Source organism: Marmota monax, unplaced genomic scaffold, assembly GCF_021218885.2.
Source record: "Marmota monax isolate L192 unplaced genomic scaffold, Marmota_monax_Labrador192_F-V1.1 WCK01_AAM20220418_F8-fsc00125, whole genome shotgun sequence".
Taxonomy (NCBI): Eukaryota; Metazoa; Chordata; class Mammalia; order Rodentia; family Sciuridae; genus Marmota; species Marmota monax.
The window spans coordinates 1,572,198-1,591,365 of NW_026695235.1; the positions used below are offsets into that span (position 1 = coordinate 1,572,198).

Below are 19,168 nucleotides of genomic sequence, written 5' to 3' on the forward strand. Positions count from 1 at the left end.
CTATAGGGCTTTTTCCCTCTTTTTAAAAATTTCTTTTCTGTTTTGGTTAGAACTTCAAGCCTTACCAAAACAGCTTCCCTTGATGATCATAAGAGGGACTTTATTAATATAGATATTCCCAGAATTTTTTTCCCCCAGGGACTCTTTCTAGTCCTATTTCTACTCATCTTCAAGCCCCCAAAAGGCACAGGACCACACTGGTACTTTTCAATATTTTTATTGTTTGACAGGCATTTACAACGTTCCATTCATAGACCTAAAAACATAAAAATAGACCTTCTTTCAGCTTATAAAAGAAATATATAAGAACTTTTGACATCGACACGTCATGACCTTATGTACAAGAGACAATGGCACCCTCTCTAAGCACCAGACTCTCCAGTATTTTCCATGGACGCGCTGCAGGGGGACCAGTAAATTCAACTATTCGACGCCTCTGCTTCAGTTTTCCATCCAGACACAATCGAACCCGAGATGATATGGAACAATGCGGTGATACAAAGGGCATAGAAACCATTCTAAAGCTTTTTAAGAAAACCAGAAGATATAGCAAAAATTTAATAGAATAAAATTTTCAAAAGATCAAGCTCAGAGCCCTGGAAACCCGAAAGGGGGAGGGACGTAGGATGGGAGAGAGGGAAAAGCAAGCAGGGGCACGGAGCAAGATGTTCTGAACTCTCTATTGTCTGGAAATATAAAGTCATAACTGATTCTTATAAAATATAATTCCTAAAACTACTATAAAATTCAGGTCTTTAAAGTACCTACTGATGTGTCAAACACCAAATAGATATTTTTTTTCCCCAAAAAGAAAGTTTTCATATTATTTAAACCCTTCTTAGGAAGTGGACATTGTGAAATGGGAAGAAGGAAAAAAAAAAAAAAGCTATAAACCTTTTTTTTAAAAAAAATTTGAAAGTGCTAAAACTTGTTTTTGTTCTTCTATTTGGATATCTGTTTAGAATGTTAGCTTTATCAGCATGTTTACCCTGTTTTGTTGGCATGAAGAACGTGTTAAATGCAAGAGATGTTTTTGAAGAGGTTGTTTGGTTCAGAGGTTTGGTTATGGGCTGTCAGGGAAGGGGTGGGTCATCTACGATGAAGATGCAGTTTTGATGGGAAAAACCAATCAATGATCACCATGGCAACCCCACGCGAAGGAGGCTCCCTCCCCTGCCATGTGCTACAGACGCACACACAGCCCATTCCCTGTCTTGTGTCACCCAGCCAAACTCCCATCTCAAATATAGACTCAAACATTAAAAAAAAAAAAAAAAAAGCTTCTTAAAAAAGCAACATTTATCCTTACCATGAGCTTCTTCTTGGCTTTTCGTGTATAAATATAAAGTCACCATGCCTCACTCTCTGCAAAAGGTTATATGCTCATTTCTAGACTCAGAGTTACATCTAACACTGTAAAATTCTCATCTCTTTGTGCCCCTGCATCACAGGTTAAATACAAAAAAATAGTTTTTCTTCTTTTTTCTCTCAAGTGATAAATTTGGATCTCTTTTACAAGAGTTTGGCATCTTTATAATTCTATGCAAAACTAGAGCTTCCAAACACCGACGTAGAGTCAGACCAGCCATAGTTCAAAACAGGAGAAAAAAATAAAAGGCTCATCAAGACATAAATGAGACCACCCTCTCCTCACACATTCTTAAAGTACACTGATACCCTCAGACACAGAAGAGAGAGGGAGGGCGAATCCTGCAAGCTGTACAGATACTTCGTCTTGTTCCGTTGTGTGTTCGAAAGTGGTTTCCCCAGCTAGGACACTGGCTTCAGACAGGACGGGGTGTGTCATCTCTTTGTGTGTGCTATCCCTTAAATCAATCTGTCCTAGCTGCTGGGGGCGGGGGGATCTGCTTTCCAGTGCTATAGATTATTTCTTCTGATTCTGCAGGCCCTGATTAATTGGGAATAAATAAAAGCCCTTGATGATATACAGAGGACAGGACTCCAGCTTGAACAATTCTTTCTGATGTTGTTAAGAATGACGAAGGCGGGTGGCTACATGGCTTCAGAACCGAGTCAGCTGCCGGAACCGTGTGTGCAAGAGTGCGACCTAAGGGGACATTCTCGAGGATGGGACAGGAGGGCGGGCAGAGTGGGGCGGTGGGAGAAGTATGTACACAAATCCTCTGGGGGACACGACACAGTCAGATCTCAGTGTTGAGTTTCCTGGAGGGGGCAAAGTCTTCACGCCTGACCCAAATGACTTCCTCACTGGTGCTCTCCAGACCTCCGTTGATGCCCGACAGGGCGGTCTGCTTCCTGAGCTGGGTCATGCGGGACGCGTGACTATCCAGAGTTCTCCGGCCTCTTTCTCGCTGACTGATGGAGGCAGCCTGAAGCTGCTCCTGCAGGTCTCTGTCCACTGCGGTGCCCTTCACGGACTCGCAGAACTCGTCATCGTCACTGAGGATGTCTGTCTCCTTGATGTCATCTTGCTCCTCATATTGAGCAAGATCAAACTGTTCCTCTACCCATCGGTCAGTGTCCCCGCCACCGGGGGGCTGCTGGGACTCTTTCTCCGGGCTGCTGGCGGAGACGGCATCAGAATCAATGGTAAACCTGTTGCGGGCCAGTCGCCGCCTCCTCCTCCCAAGAGACTTGCTTGGGGCGGACACTGCGCACACACACAAAAACACAAAAATAAACCCCACACGCTTCACCATGAGATGGAAATCCAGAAAGCAAAGGAAAGGAACACAACAATGAGGTGATATGCACTTAGCACCTTGACAGTCTCTGGGGCTCAGGGTTTGGAGGCTAGAGGTCACCATCCATCTTGCTCAGATGTCTGGACCTAAGAGGGTGTTGTAGCAACTCACCCAAGGGAGTAGGCAGGACACAGGAGAGGGTGTAGGCTATGGAGAAGGAGAACTCAACACCCTTTAAAATGACCTATTACTCTAGCCTGTGCATCTGGGAGACAGGTAACACAGACTCTGTAGCTCTCAAGTGCACCTCTAATCTTGGGATCAGTGAGTGATGTCTCAACCCGATGACATCTTATAGCACAGAATGGGGAAGATCCCTCAGGGCTGTCCCAGGGTCACTTGGCTAGAACAGCTATTCTTCAGTAAGTGAGGGGGATGCTGTCTTTGGAGATACTACCATGATGCACCAAGGAGGCAGAAGCACTGGTGCTTTCTGGGAACCTGAACTTAACTTTTTTTGAGTACGTGCTGATTAAGGTTGCCACCCCCTTCTGAAGGAGTACGTGGAAAAAAAATACAAATAAAGTAGCTCTCAGATATATATGGAAATGTCTATTAGTCTCCTGTCCCCTTTGAGACAAAGTCCCACACAAACTGTGAGGCTAAGCAAATGAGAGCCTCAGTCCCTCCTAACTGCATTTTGTGAATCATTCTACCACAATGCAATTAAGAAGCCAGTGCCTGAGTGGAACAAGAAACAGTTAGGCAGCTGAGCAACAAAGTGCTGTATAAAGTGAGTAAAAGTAAGAAAAACTCAGCTTTTAATTCATTCTTTTACCCTACTGCCTTCTAGGAAGTTAGAATTACTAAAAACAAGCAAACAAGGGATGCCACCCAACCAAGCAAGCAAACTCTCTCTCTTACACACACACACACACACACACACACACACTCTCTCTCTCTCACACACTCACACTCTGGCTCACTTGGAAATGCTGCCATTTCTCCCTCGAGAGTAAAGTGGCTGCTGCATTAAACACAAAAAGGTGAAATGCATCGTGGGCTTTCCTGCGGCAGGGAAGAGCCTATGCAGCAGTCAGGGGATGCTTTACAGAAACTGAAGTCCTAAAAGCCATCATTGTTAGATTCTGCCAGAAGGAGGCTGCCTGTTTTCGTTTACTGCAAAATGCTGTCTTGACTTCAAATACAGCAGGTACAAGGCTGAAGAGCTCGACATTGGCCTAAGCCATTGGACAAGCCATCCTCTGTCTGAGACCTGTGTGCCCACCACCATTCTGAGTACTGTCATCTCAATGGGCACAGCTCTCGCTCAGAGAGGGGGATGAAAACCATTTCCAGGCAAAATGGCAAAAGGAAAGAAAAATAAATAAATAACTGAAAGACAAAACCTACTCTACTTCATTGGGAAGAAGCATAAATCCCTGTCCAATTTTATTTTAACCTCACCACAGCAGACCTTGGCTCTCTCTAACCACTTCATTAGAATTATCCAAATTCAAAATCAGGCTACTGGAAGTATCTGTGAACGATATGCATGTTAAAGTACAGAGGGGTGAAGTGTGGTAATATCCGTATCTTTGAGATGTGTCAAAAATAAGAAGAATTGATGAATGACAGATAAGTGATAATGAAAATATAGGAAAATATTGGTCTTAGAATATGAATGGTAGGTATAAACTCTTTCAGTTGCTTTTTAAGTCCAAAAATTTATAAGTAAATGGCATATATATATAATATATATTATATATGTATATATGTGTGTGTGTGTGTGTATATATATATATATATATATATATATATATATATATATATTTTTTTTTAAATGGATCACTGGCAGAAGTATAGTACTTTTCAAACAAATATGGAGGCAGGATATGTTTCTTTACTATATTATCAAACAGAACAGAGGTAGAAATAAACTACCTGGGTATTCATGACAATGGAGAATGAAGCATGAGTACAGATCCTTTATTAAAAGGATATTTAATAACCCAGTTAATATTAGTGGGTTCTTCCCAGTCTTTCAGGAAGACAATCTTGGATTTGGATATTTCCAGTGTTCATTGCTAAGCAAGTGCTGAGGGCTGATCCACTCAAGTACCATTTTTTTAAATCATCAAACATGAACATTCTAATCATAGCTGCCTTGGAAGCAGAGTGATCAAGACTTCATTTGGCCAAAAATGAGCCATGAGGCAGGAACATCTTTCAATCATCCAAATCCAACAGGTTGTGACATCAAGGGTTTCCCTGGGGATTCATGATGATGATGATTTAGGTTGCAGGTTGTTTTGCTTTTCTTTCCAAAATGATCTCTGCAGGAACATTTCTGCAGATCCTAAAGACTAAACCTGATGGGTTCAAAGCAGAAGCAGCTCTGAATTTTGGTTCATTAAGAAATGAATCCTGGCCACTGATGGGCGGGTTCCCTGAGAATAGGAATGTTCTCAATTAAACATTCCCCAGTAATAAGAGAAGCAGATGAGATTATTCCAAGACAGAATTCCCTCCAGTGAGCTATAAAGGGTGGATGAACTGTCTTCACATGGGAACCCCATGAGAAACTGTGGATGTGGGTGCATTTGTGACTCTTAGGATACCTTGGAGAACCCCATAAAGTGTTGGGTGTTAGCTTAACTAGATTTCCAACTGGTTGGAGAATAAATCTAAGATAACCCTAACCCCTACTTACGGTGCTTAAAGAATGTAATAGCCCATGTCAACTTAGATAGGATGTGTCTATGAAAACCCTTCAACCATTCACAGTTCTGTCCACACCTCTTGAACCCACTGAGAACCAGTGTAAAGGGAATTGGGACAAAAGTTAGAAACTATTTTGGCAAATGCAAAGGAAGCCTCTTTAACTGGAATCCCTGCAGAATTCTGGCCTGCCTCTTAGAAAGGAGTGATTAAAATGTTAAGATCTTGATGTCATTTAGTACCTCGTAGTGCTGTGATAATACCTTTCTTCCTAGATATGTTCTACTGCCATTTATAGATAGTGATATTGATCTTCCTTCCTCCCTGCTCCAGATTGATGGGATAAGTCCCACAGGAATACCTATTTGGGACCATTTGCATCTTAGATTCCTCTTTTCCAGGAGTGGCTTAAAATGTCCCCTAACTAACACTGAGAATAAAAATAAAGTGGCAGGCACAAGGCAGGGTCAAAATCTGATGTGTCATCTGGTCTGTCCAACCAGAATCCTCACTGCTGTGCTGCCAGATAACAAAGCCACCACCTTCTCAGGACGGTGGGCTGTGACTTTGCTGACACGATGCGTTTGCTTTTGCTCAACCAAGCTGAGCGTCATGCAAAGCAGCAACTCTCACCCCACAAGCAGGCTAAGAGGGCCACTCCAGAGGGAGGATGCGCTGGCTTGCTGCTTGGCAGAAGACAGGGAGCTCACAGCCAACAGGAGGGGCAGCAAAGGGTAGGTGGAAGGAAGGGAAAGTGAAGGGCAGAGTCCCAGGGAGCCCCGGGATGATGGGAAAGGCAGGGACCCTCATACCAGGGAAGAAAGGTACTCCTACGTAAGCCCCCCAGGGCCACATCTCACTCTTGCAAAACATGAAGTCAAGCTCTCTCTGGAGTTCTAGAGCGGAGTGGGGGTGACGGGGATCTTGTACGTCTGAATCCCCACAGTACCTGCCCTGCTCATGGCTGGCCTGGCACCTTTCAGCGCACATAATCTTTTTCCTCCAAAAGGGACATACTGCTGGGATGAGGGAAGGCTTTCAGTTTTGAGGAGCTGTCTTCTGTGCTTATCTCGCAGGATCGAATGCACAGCCTTCAGGAAATCCTTTCGGCTCTCTGGGGAGCTAAGAAAAGAAGGTTTACATGGGTTAGAGAAATAGCCCTTAACACAGAGAGGGTACTCATGCTATCAGGTGCAGCCAGACAAATATCCCTGGGGGCCAAAGGGTAAAGACTGGGGGTATGGCTCCAATTCCTCTGCACGAGCTGTTCTCTTCTCCCTTTCTGCTTTGTGATTCATCTTCTGCAGCCAATTTGGGATAGAGAATCCCATTAACCAACAGATCAATGGATTTTGTAGCAGGAAGGTGCCAAATTCTGCCTTGGCACTTAAGGCAGCCTTACTTTCTAAAACGTTTTTTGAGGAAAATTGAGCCCCAGGCTCTTGCATCTCTGCAGACAGATATCCCAATGCGCTTAGCTTCTTCTTGTGTCCCTGCTATTAAATGGCAGCTCCTCCCACCATCTATTTCAGCAGGTGAAGAATGAAGGCTACATTGTTAAAAACTGTCAAATCATCCCCGGTCCTAATTTTCCTGGGGAAAAATGTGCCTCCTAGGTGTGAGCTCTTCTTTGCTAGTTCACAGTATTTTTACCCAGGTAAGCTTCAGCTGGTATTCCCTATCGACAACACACATGGCAGCTCTAGACAGGATTGCTGAGCCCCAGGTACTTTACCAGCAAAATCTCAAAAGGAACAGCCTCTGCAGAGGGTAAGGCAATGTTCAAAACACATGTGCAATGTTTCAAAAAATTTTTCCTTTTACTCCTGACAGCTTCCTAGGTTTCTGTCGTTTGTTGACACTTGTCACTCAACAGAGAGAGGGGATGTAGCCACACAAAATATGGGATTTAAAGCTAAGTTCACCTAAGTTGAATCCAGTGTTTGTTTTCTATAACCCACTGGTCAAAAAGCCCCCTATGAGCCTTAGCCCCCTTTAATAATGAAATGAAATAATGAATGACAACGGTTAGTATCATCTGTGTTTGGCAAATGCACCTTCTTATTATACTAGCAACAGCATTATAAAATACCATTAATAATCATGATAGTATTGATCATATTGTTTTTTATGAGTAACTCACAGCATACTACCACTCTCTCTGTGTAAAGTACTGGATAACTATTGAGGAAACTAATGAGTGCCTATGAGTAAACTAAAGAAGGATTAACTGTGGATCATATTTAAAGCCAGTACGATGCAGTCTGTTGAGACTAACTATTTTAATATTTCTCTCTTTTTTTAAAATTTATTTTTTTGCAGTGCTGAGGATTGAACCCAGTGCCTTACCAGGCCAGGCAAGTGCTCTACCACTGAGCCACAACCCCAACCCCTATCTTAATATTTCTAGGGGAAAAAATAAAACAGAATTGGCTACACATGGGAGATCTCAAATTCTCATAAAGGTGATAGAAGAAGAACAAGAAGCCCACATTGTAAGTTTAGTGTCCACTCAAGATCTGTAGGTAATCAAGAGTGGCCAGCCTCCCTATGTTGAGGCTGTTCAAAATCATCAGGAGGGCTGGCGTTGGGGCTCAGTAGCAGAGCGCTTGCCTCTAACATGTGAGGCACTGGGTTTGATCCTCGGCACCACATAAAAATAAATAAACAAAATAAAGATATTAAAAAACTCATCAGGAATCCTGATGGTAGTGGCTTCACGTCACTACCCTCCTCCCAGCAGACTGCCCATCAGTTGCACCTCAGAGGTTTTACAGTGTAAACAACGTGCTCAAACACGACAACATAGCACCACCCTGTCCTCCTGTTTTATACAAGGTAAGCACAGAAAGAAAGCCGTCTCTGGAATGTTGACTGTATATGAAAATTCCTATATGCTTTTAGATAGATACTAAACTAACCAGATTATTGTCTATATTCTAATACCTTCAATTTATCCAATTACTGTTATTTGAAAAAGGTTAATTTCTCAAATTAAAACAAATAAAAAACACTAAAAATGCACATGGAGAGGGCAGGTGCAGGCTGTGTATCGAACACCAAAGGCTGGATGGTGGGTGCTGTGGCCTGGACTCTCGGGCTTACCTGCAGCACAGGTGGAAGACCCTCTCTGGCCTCCCTTCAGATTCCGATTTCACATGGACAATTTCACACACGGCATTTGCTTCTGCATCTAGGTAAGTTAAAACAAGGACATGTTAGGGTACGTTTCAAATTGACTTATTTACATGTTTATAGAAACATTCTTCGAACTGTGGTATATGACCAAGTATTGCAGAGCAGCACAAGAACGAAGAGTCTTCACTCCCTTCCTAGGATCTAAAGGGAGAGATCAAAAAATTAATATGCACTAAGAAAAAAACTCTTGCAAAGAGTTGCAAAAATCTCCTTCTAGCAGGTCTAAAAGGCCCTTCAGAAATCATATTGATTGAGGAATTCAGTCTTTCAACTGTGCAGCTAAAATTATTTCAATTAAGTGATTAGTTCTTTTGGCAACAGTTGGACTACACAGCACCCAGGATAACAGTGCACATTTTCATCAGGCCAATGACAAGAGGTGTCAGGCCACTGCTGGCTGCTGGGGGAGCCCTCCCGCTAAGTGACCAGGCCTGACCTTGTGAGCTGCCCTGGAAACCTAATGGAACTTCTCTTCCCAACTTTCCCACAGTGCCCTCTCTCAGTGAAGCAAAAAATGGCACACTACAAAGATGAGGAATAGCTATGTTTTCAAATATAGTCACCCTCAATTCCCAAGGGGGTGATTTCAGGACTCTCATGGATATTAGAATCTGAGGATGCTGAAATCCCTTACCTAAAATGTCCTAGTATTTCCATATAACCTGTGCATAGACTCTGTGTACTTTAAATCATCTCCAGGTAATTTACAATACCTAATACGATATAAATATCATGTAATACTATATTGTTTAGGGAATAATAATAAGAAAAATAAGGCTGTGTATGTTTTCTTTTTCCCAATTTTTTCTATCCACAGTTGGCTAAATTTATGAGCACGGACAGAGCCCCTGGAATACAGATGGCTAACTGTAATTTCCATGCTTTGCAACGCCAACACCATCATGTTAAGTCATGAATAAAGTGTTTGTGAAAGGAACTATGTGCTTTAGACAGAGAAGCAGCCCACTGTGAGGTCCCGCTCTAATCCAATGGTACAGAACCTTGGTCACAAACCCTCACTGTGCCTACATTATTTAACTCCAACCAGAATCCAACTGCACCAAGTGTTACAAATATTCTTCAACTAAGATTAAAATCTAGAAAATCCACATTCTGACTCTCAGATCCACTGGCATTTACTTCATAATGAGGAACATGTTGAGTAGTCTTTCCAACAATTAAAATGTGTTTCTGTCTTGATGGTTGTAAAGAATCTGAATGAAAAATAGAGGGTGAGAATGAAATGTCATATCACAAAGATAGCTTTGTTTTGAAAATGTAAAGTCTTTGTGTGTTTAGTCCTTAATGAAGGCAGAATTCTTGGCAAAGACGCCTGCAGCTAGCTGGAGGAATAACTTCCCATTTATAAACCTAGTGCAAGGAAACATGAACTAATTTAGAAGCAAAGATTCTAAAGAGGACAATGCTAGTGTGTAAGTTTCTAAACCTCAAAATGCTTGTAGACCCATGTTCTATGAGTTTCTGCAAATTCCTGCAAATTGACTTTACAAGTCAATTATAAGTAAAATGCCTCATGGTAAATCACTGCTGGAAGCATAGACAGAAACCTTCCTAAGGTGGATAATTATCCCACATATATTTCACATATATTGTTTTTGCATTTGTGCTTTCCTACCACAAAGGACAACTGTAAAGGAAGGTATATGTACTTTAATTTGGGGGAATAATTGAAATGCATCAAATATTGCAAGAGTGCTCTCCTTGGGATATCAAAGTAGTTGGTTTTGTGAGAATGAGACTCAGCTTTATTGCTTATGGAGCCAGCAAGTGGAGACAAGGAGAGTCTGAGCCACACAAATCAGACAGTAAGAACCAAGGTCACATTTGATGACAGAATCAAGATATAGTAATAAGAGTCCCTCCTGGGGCCTTACTTTACTACCTGAAACAATACCTGCTGTCCAGGTGGGAGAAGGAATAGGTGTGGCCAATATTTCTATGTGATTCCCAAAGATGCTCTTTCCAGGATGTGCCTGGGGGAGCCATTATTAATTTCCCCTTCCAGAACTTGGCCTCAAATGAAGCCCAGCTGAGTGACTGGAGTATTGACTTTCTTAGTTGATAACCTGCTGACATGTACTTCCCATGTGTTTAAAGCATCATTGAACCATATCATCAAGCATGCTGGTTGCTACCCAACAACTTACTTCACTACAATTTGGATGACAGAAAAAGAGCCAACATTTCAAAAGCCTTCACACTAGTACCAAAGACTGAGATGTGTCATACTCCAGGCAAAGAAATGAGTGTTCAATGGCTCTTTCATGCTTCCAGTGGTCTTTCTGGGTTGCTTGGTTAAAAGGCAAATAAGTCATTTGCATGGGCTATGTCTGCTCATGGTCTCAAGAACTCTTTCCAGAAGTTCAAGGCCCGTTGCTACTGAGATGTCGGTCATTATCATATCATTAGCACACGTCACAGAATGACCCCAATTCCTTGGAGCAACTTTGAAGACATTCCATATCTTTTCACTCAGTTCGTTCATCTACTCGGTTCATTCATTCATTCTTTCACTCAATACTGGCCAAGTAAGTAAGAAGCAGTGGAGGGACCGAGGGAAAAGGGAGAAGCAAAAAGATGGCAGGGTGCTTGGACCAGGAGCACGGACACAAACAAACAGCTCACACACTCGAGAAATCCGAGTCCAGCCCGTGGCAACGTTACCTGCACTTGCCAGAGCGCGGACCTGCAGAGCTTCAGTGGGGATCATGTGGCGAAACCGGAAGGGGTCCCACTCTTCGTAAATTGACAGCCTGTGAGATCCCACCTGCAGCAGAGAAGGAGCAGCTGTGGAGCACAAGCGCATCTACCCGGGATCAGGTCCCTACATTTCTTACTCAGTTAACTGCAGCACATGCCCAAAGGAACTCCACTCCCACGACCTTTTGTTCATGATGCTGGAAGTGAGGGGGTGCCGGATAACTATGCCCAGGGTGTGCAAATAGGTTTGCTGATCCAATGTAGGAAAGAGAGAGAAACAGTAAAAAGGGTAAAAAAGGAATCTTAAAAGAGCAGAGGCAACAGAGAAAGGAAAAATAGTGTCAGAAAGGTTTTGGGCCATGGGGGTCGGCAACGGCCATTCATTCTCATGCTCTAAACATGAGCCTGCCTGAAAGAAGGCAGATGGGCAGGTGGTCTCCACCAGAGTCCTCAGGAGCACACACAAAAGAGAACAACTCAAGGCGGCTCTGGCCAACACAGGGATAGACTTAGGCAGATACAACTGAGAAGCAGAAGGAGAGAAACTTGCAAACTGTGGGGTGACGTGAGAAGCCTTACAAGTTTCTTCTTCTGTTTGGAACCATCTTTATACACGAGGACCACAGCAGTTTTGAAGACTGGAAAAAAAACAAACATACAAAGGCAGTTATGGCAGGAAATGCATGGGGCTTCCCCCTTAACTTCCATAACATGTGGTAAGGACACCACAGGTTGGGGGGGAAGGCAGGGGGCGCCCAGGTGACTGACCCCACCTACCTTCCCTCCATTCACATTCAGGAAAGTCAAAGGGCTGTTTAGACAAAAATTTCCAGGTCCAAAATAAACAGAGAAAGTCTAAATCAATGGAAATGACACTGCTTCCCCAAACTTTCAGGAAAAACATTATTTTAGTTATGTTATTCAGAGGTTAAAACTTTAAGCTGGTATATATTGAACAAAAATGTACTAAGTAGTTGGAGAAATAATGCAAATGTCTCTATTATTTGCTGAAGGTAATTTACATTTATGAAAATCAGGTCAATAACACACACGCACACCAGGATTCATAACTCAGGAAATAAAATTCATCTTTCTGACCTAAAGAAAGGAAATTAGTTTATGAAGTAGAATTGCAATTCCACTTCTTACAAACACACTGAATCTGAGTAATCTTTGGAGTAGTGAATATATAGTTTTGTTCTTATGTTCTTTCAGGGGTGGGGACATATGACAAGAGTTATGCATAATATTCCAGGAAATTCGTTGAGCAATGCCAGACATGTTTATTTAACATGCAGTGATTCTGACTCTCTCTGAGGGGGAGGTAGTGTTGGTGGCAGAAGAAGAGAAGGGCGATTCTACCCCGCACTCCATTCTCTGTCAGGGTCTCTGCTATGGTCTATGTCTGTTTTCTCCCTGAATGTTGAAACTAATCACCAATGTGATGGTTTTGGACTAGGGCCTCTGGGACATGATTAGGCCATGAGGATTCTGCCCTCTTGGATAGGACTGGGAGAGATGCCTGGGTTTCCCTGCCACGTGGAGACCCACCTAGAAGGCATCATCTCGGAGGGAGTGGGATCTTGGCTGTCTAGTTTCTATGACTGTGAGGAATAAAGTTCTGTTTACCCAAATTATGGTGTTTTGTGGTGGTTACCCCTCAACATCCCAAGGTAGCCTCTCTATCCCTTCCTTCTCTAACCCCCCAGGAACCATCTAGTCATGAAGCTGTAACAGGAGGCACAGCCTGGTGTCCCAGCCACAGAATAAAAAGGAAATGAATATTCAGAGAATTCTCATTTGGGCCACCAGGCTTCCTGGCCTTGGGAGACCATCCCAAAGCATCTGGCTCATTTTCCATCACACTCAGGTCAGGTCAACTGCAGAGAAATAAGCCTTGAGCTGCCAAGACCTCAAGGCCACCATGGGTCTAGAGTGCTCCAGCCTGTCACCCCTCTTAGCATCTCAAGGTTCTCAGAAGAGGCTTGAAGGTTTCCTTCCAGAGGTTCTTACTGACCTAAGGGGACCACAGCAGCTCTGCATAGCAGCTGAGCATCAGCAACCCCAGACCCTTGGTAACTACCATGAAGCCTTCAGAAATCATGGTGGCCAGGACAGTTGGGTCCCCTTAAGGTGACTGACCTCCACTACAGGAGATAAAATCCAGTGAACATAGTCTCTCAGGTTATTGGGACCACAGCTCAATGTTGTGATTTGCTCTAAGAAGGCTCATGTACCTGCCTCAAGTTATCTTGACCTTGACCATCATGGATCACAGCAAGAGAGCAAGAAAGTGAGCCTCCACCTGGCTGGAACCACCAATACCTCCTACTCCTCCTTAATGATGTTGCCTGATTCCTTTAGATACGGCCTTGACTGCAAGACACCCTTGTCAGCCTAAAGCTCCTTCTCTGTGCCTTAAATGTTAAATACCTAACACACCTCAGAAGCCTACATAAGATATGTATGTGGGAGGGGGTGGTTTGTTTTTTGTTAGTGTTGGCAGTACTAGAGGATCGAACCTAGGACTTTACATATTAGGCAAGCGCCTTACCACTGAGCTGCACTCCCAGCCCTTTTTAAATTTTATTTTGAGACAAGAGTCTCGCTAATTTGCCCAAGCTGGTCTCAAACTTACGATCTCCTGACTCAGACTTCCAAGCCGCTGGGATTACAGGCAGGTGCCACCGTGCCCAGCTGTTTTTATTTTATTAAGGTAATGATCATTAACATTCAGTCCCCATTCACCATTCTGAGTAAAACAGGGTCTGGGGCGACAGCTAGCCCATGTCAGTTTCAGAAGAAAGCTGTCCTACTTCCTGAGATTAGAGGTTTAAACCCAAACAAAAAGCAACCACATTTCAACCTGAAAGCGGTCTGACTGATGGTAACTAACCTACTTCTCTCCCGGCCTCTCTTCCCTACTTCAAAACCCATTTCTAAGGCTCCTTTAGTTCTGCTTTTGCTCCTTGAAATCACATCAGAACTGTCAAAGCTGACACCTTTAACGACCTCATTTATGACCTATCCGTAAATAAGCTCATTATGGTGACTTCAGTCAGTCGCCCTCATAATCCCAATTTTAATCCTTTACTGTGGCTCTGGAGAAGACCCTGAATAATGATCAGCTTGCCTCTCATCACGCAGCCTTCCACAGCCTTTACCCCTGTGACCCCAAAGTGTGCCATCAGGGGGTGCACGGGGGCTGGGGATACAGGAGGCACCGGGTACGGTGGCCCACCTTCCTAGATCAGCAACCAACACCTGCCTCCAGGGAGCAGAGGACACTGAGTGGCACCCAAAGTCCCCCTCCGAACTGGCATTTCAAAAACTGGCATTTAAACCGTGGTTTGGCAAATGAAGACCCTGAGGCCATGTGCACAGAAATGGCCACCAAGAGCTTCTCATTCATTTTATTGTCTGTAGCCTGCTTTTGGCTACAGTGGCAAAGCACGTGGACTCATGGCCCTGAAGTTTAAAATTTATTCTATGGCCCCAAACAAATAAAAAATTTTGTGGATCCTAACTTACTCCCACTCAAATTATTTTCTTATTCTAAATCTGTTTATTTCTAATTACATGAAATCTGTAAAAATCTAGGGGACAAGTCATGAAATATTCAAATGCTGAACTCTGGAACTGCTAGCTTGTAGCCCTATATCAGAGACAAGAAGAGGTTTGGGTCATGCAATGACACAGTAAGAAACTTCAGAGACCCCGGCCTTCTCCAAGAAGCCGTCACATAATAAAAAATACAAGTGGTGAACCTGCAGGGGAGGGAAGTAAATACTACTGCCCCCCCCCCCGCCCCCCAAATGGCCAACTTGTTGAAACACTCCCAATACTCCATATGCTCTAGCTGGTCACATTTTCTCAGCATACTATGTACCGTTTTGTTGTTCTTTAATGAAATGTCATCAACAGCTACTCCTGTGAAATTTTAGGAATATCACTAATTTCTCAATGAAGGCTAAGTGGATCTAAATAGGAATTCCAATGACTTTTTAAATTAAATGCTCTGATTTAATACCACCAGGATGTTCCATATGGGAATACCCTGTTCACATTACGGAGAGGGGAAAAAAGACTTCATATAAAAATAGTAAGCAAGGTGGCACACGCCTGTAATCCCAGCTCCCTGGAAGGATGAGGCAGAAGGATCACAAATGATAAAAAATTAAAAAGGGCTAGGGATGGTTCAGTGGTAGAGGTGGTAGAATTGCCCTGAATTCAATCTTTAGTCACACACATACACACACAAACACACACACATACACACAAAAAAAACAGAAACAAAGAGCAATAGCAGTAAGCAATGTCCCCTCCCCTCAGCCCAGAAAAATAGTGTAAGAGAATGGTAGATGCTAATTTCCTACCCTTGAATCTTCTAGAGGGAAGCTGGGAAAAAATACAATGTAAGACAAAAGCATGAGCTGTGGATGGTTTTGTGCTCAAGAACAACCCTGCAACAGCCACACTCACACCTACACTGCAAACACAGGCTGTATTTCCGGAATCATGCATAATTCCAAGTGCACCATCCCATAATTTTTTCTCTCTCTCAAAAAGCATATTAATACAGTACAATCACATGAGATCTCTAATTGTACCACATGCATTCATCTGAACTAGTTCATTAAAAATATAGCTTGTTAAAAATAAATCATTCACAAACAGGTCTGTTTGCATTAATGACAATGTCACTGTGCAGAACCTCACCACCGATCAAGCTACAGTAACACCCAGCTGAGAAGCACCCTCACACACCATTATCTTGAAAAGATACTTGGACCAGCAGCAAACAGAAAAAAATAAAATCCTTTTCCTGTTTGTGTGTTTACATCTGAGATAGACTTGGACACTGCCATGATCACCAGCCCCCACAGCTGAGCGGCCACTACACCGTACATATTTAACTGGAAGGTTTAATTTACTATTTGTGAAAGACTGGCAGCTGGAGCAGCAGGAAGACCAATTTTATACTGAAATTAGCTTTATTTTAATCAATCATGTCTTAGAAAAGAAAGAGCGTTGCTTTGAAAAATAAGCTAGCCTTTACCCATCCTCCAAAACCTCTTCTGATACATACCAAAAGCTGCCAATTCTGGCTCCTTTTTCCACTTCCCAAGAGACGCCGGTGGGTTTAGCCAGATGACAGTGGTGTGCAAGAGAAGGTCCCCCATGCTCAGATCTGCAACCTGCAAATCAGAGACAGGGTGGTGTGATCAATGCTCAGATTTTCATGAAGTTTTAAAATATGGGAGGCTGGTGTCAATTTTACTTCATGAGAACATTTTCCTAAAACATTTCTGTAAGTATGTGAGGTAATCCATAAGTTCAATAGCTTGATGTGGCCATTCCACAGTGTTTCTATACAGCAAAACAACAAGTATGCATACATATGTGTACACACACACACACACACAGATGGTCCCCTCCTTATCATAGTTTAAGTTAAGCATGGGTTTTTCAACTTTACGATGAGCTTACTGGTGAGTTAATCAGATGTATCATGGATAGTTTCGACCTAAGATGTGTTGTTCAGGACATCACCCTCTGTCAGACATTGAATAATATCCAGGACAATTTTTACTTATAAATTTAAATTAAGTTATTTTAAAAAGTGAATTAGCATATAAAAATGACAGATCACATTTTAAAAATACACATGAGTTGTTATTGTCTCAATAAACACATCTGTACTTGAAGCAATGGGCTGTGGATATTATAGTATCTAGTTTACTCTTCTAATGCCAAGTTTTAGTATTGTTATGTTCTTCCATGTTTGAAATACAAAAAATATAATCAAGTTATAATAAAAATTGCTTTAATTAATCTTAGAAGTCCAAATTGAATCCTCTGATTACTAAAGAAACATACAGAATGCATTTATACAATTTTATTGTTGCTTTTTCTTCCTTTAAACAGACAAGTGCTTCTGGTTGTAGAGTCATCTAGACATATTGACCCACAGAGCCCAATGGTAGCCAGTGTTTACACTTCACAATACAGTAGTCCCTCCTTCTCTTAGTTTCACTTTCAATAGTATCAGTTCCCCATGGTGAACCAAGATCTGAAAGTATTATGTGGAAAATTCCAGTAATAAATAATTTGTAAATTTTAAATTGGGTGTTGTTCTGAGTAGTGTGATGAAATCCTATACTATTCTTCTCTTTCCTTCCTGGGACATGAATTATCCAGTGCATCCACACTGTATGCACTACCCACCTTTTAGTCACTTGGTAGCCACCTTATTTTTAAGATCAACTGTTATGATATTACAGGGATTTTGTTCAAAAAACACTTATTTTTGCTTAATAATGGCCACAAAGCACAAAAGTAGTGATACTGACAATTTGGATATGCCAAAGAAAAGATATAAAGTGTTTTCTTTAACTATAAAGGTGAGTTCTCAAAAAAACATATATATGTAGAGGAAAAAACAGTGTATCTGGGGGTTTGGGAGCATATCCTCCATGGGGAAGAGGGGACTGCTGTGATGTACCTAGCTTTCCCACTGGAGTCATTGGTCCATTTACAAACCTATCAAAATCCCAACCCCCTCCCCATTGTGGGGTTACTCTCGGCAACATCATCACAGATACACCAGCAGATAAGACTTTATAACAATCACAGTACATAGTTCATCCTATTTGTAAATGCCACCAATTGTCTGGAAGTCCTTTTTCTAATATGCCTTCCCACTAGCCTCTCACTTCTACTCTCTGAGTTCATAAATATCAAGCTAAAATGCCATCATCACCAAGGCAACATTTCAAACATCTGAACCTCGGAGTTGAACTCCTCGGGACAAATGGCTCTCATTTGTGTTGCTGTTTATGATCTCACTGCATACACAGCAGCTACCTGGAATCCCTCCACCAATGTAGTTTGCATTCCCTTCTCAAGCCACCAAACCTGCTACAGTGCTGACGATGTAGATGTATTCGCTCCACTGGTAGAGAATACAGGGATATCACTGCCTCCCCTAATGGGGATTATAATAATTACTGTAATTATTGCTGAGTCATATGAATATTGGCACATCAAAAGTTAAAAAATGTAAGCTATCATATTACTTCATTTATAGATATGAAGTAACAAGTAAAAAAAAAATCACAGGATATTATTAGCTAACGGGGAACTATATAGTCTCTGCTCATTCTGAATCCCCCAGCCCCACATGGAAGAACAGTTACATACATAAATCAAATTCTTGGGCACTACCTGAGCCACAGCCTTCAAAAGCAATTAAAGTCATTGTGGTAGATGGTCCAAACTCTACTTCCTCCAACAGAATCATATTACATTAGCATCCTTGGCCATATGATTTTCTAAGACAAGTCCACACCGCCACTTGCAGCAGTGTATGGAGCAACTATGGAGACTTAGGTAGGCGGTTGTGGAGGTACACAGGTTATGTACACAGGACTTGTCAATGATCTAAGGCAGAGGGGAGTGTACATCCCAACCCATAGGAGTTTGGGCATGGCCATGCTATTTGGGGCAGGCAGTGGATTTGGCACAAGTTCCCACCAACCCTCGTGAGCATCTACTTTCTAGCCATGGAAAGGACCTGCCCAAGACAGCTATGGCTACTTCCACCTGGATCCTGGAAGGAACCAGCAGCACACCTGAGCCTGAAGCCTTGGCATGCACCAGGAGAAACTCAGCTGACCCACACTCTCACATGAGACATTTATTTGTTGCAGTGAACCACTGAAATTTTGGTTGTTACACAGGAAAAAATGGGCTGTAGAGCCCCTGGGCACCAGGCTTTTCTCTTGACAAGTTTCTACGTGGCAACTCTAAGGACGGTCAGTGTCAGGGACACTGGGTCTGGCCAACAGCTTCCTCCTTGG

General features: G+C 42.5%; 1 protein-coding gene across 7 annotated transcripts in view; it reads right to left on the reverse strand.

The window, feature by feature from the left end:
- Positions 1-201: 201 nt before the first annotated feature.
- Positions 202-19,168, reverse strand: part of Tiam1 (TIAM Rac1 associated GEF 1) — a 360,672-nt gene continuing 341,705 nt past the window's right edge. For 6 of the 7 annotated variants that reach the window (XM_046439109.2, XM_058577281.1, XM_046439110.2 and 3 more), the window contains 6 exons: positions 16,396-16,504; positions 11,886-11,944; positions 11,271-11,373; positions 8,493-8,580; positions 6,337-6,509; positions 202-2,632 (listed from right to left, as the gene is read on the reverse strand). In XM_046439109.2, coding sequence (XP_046295065.1) covers positions 2,163-2,632; positions 6,337-6,509; positions 8,493-8,580; positions 11,271-11,373; positions 11,886-11,944; positions 16,396-16,504 — 1,002 coding nt within the window. In that variant the 3' untranslated portion in view covers positions 202-2,162. Of the gene's footprint in view, positions 2,633-4,651; positions 6,510-8,492; positions 8,581-11,270; positions 11,374-11,885; positions 11,945-16,395; positions 16,505-19,168 lie in introns of those variants that run through there. The other variant, XM_058577283.1, reaches the window with a different exon arrangement.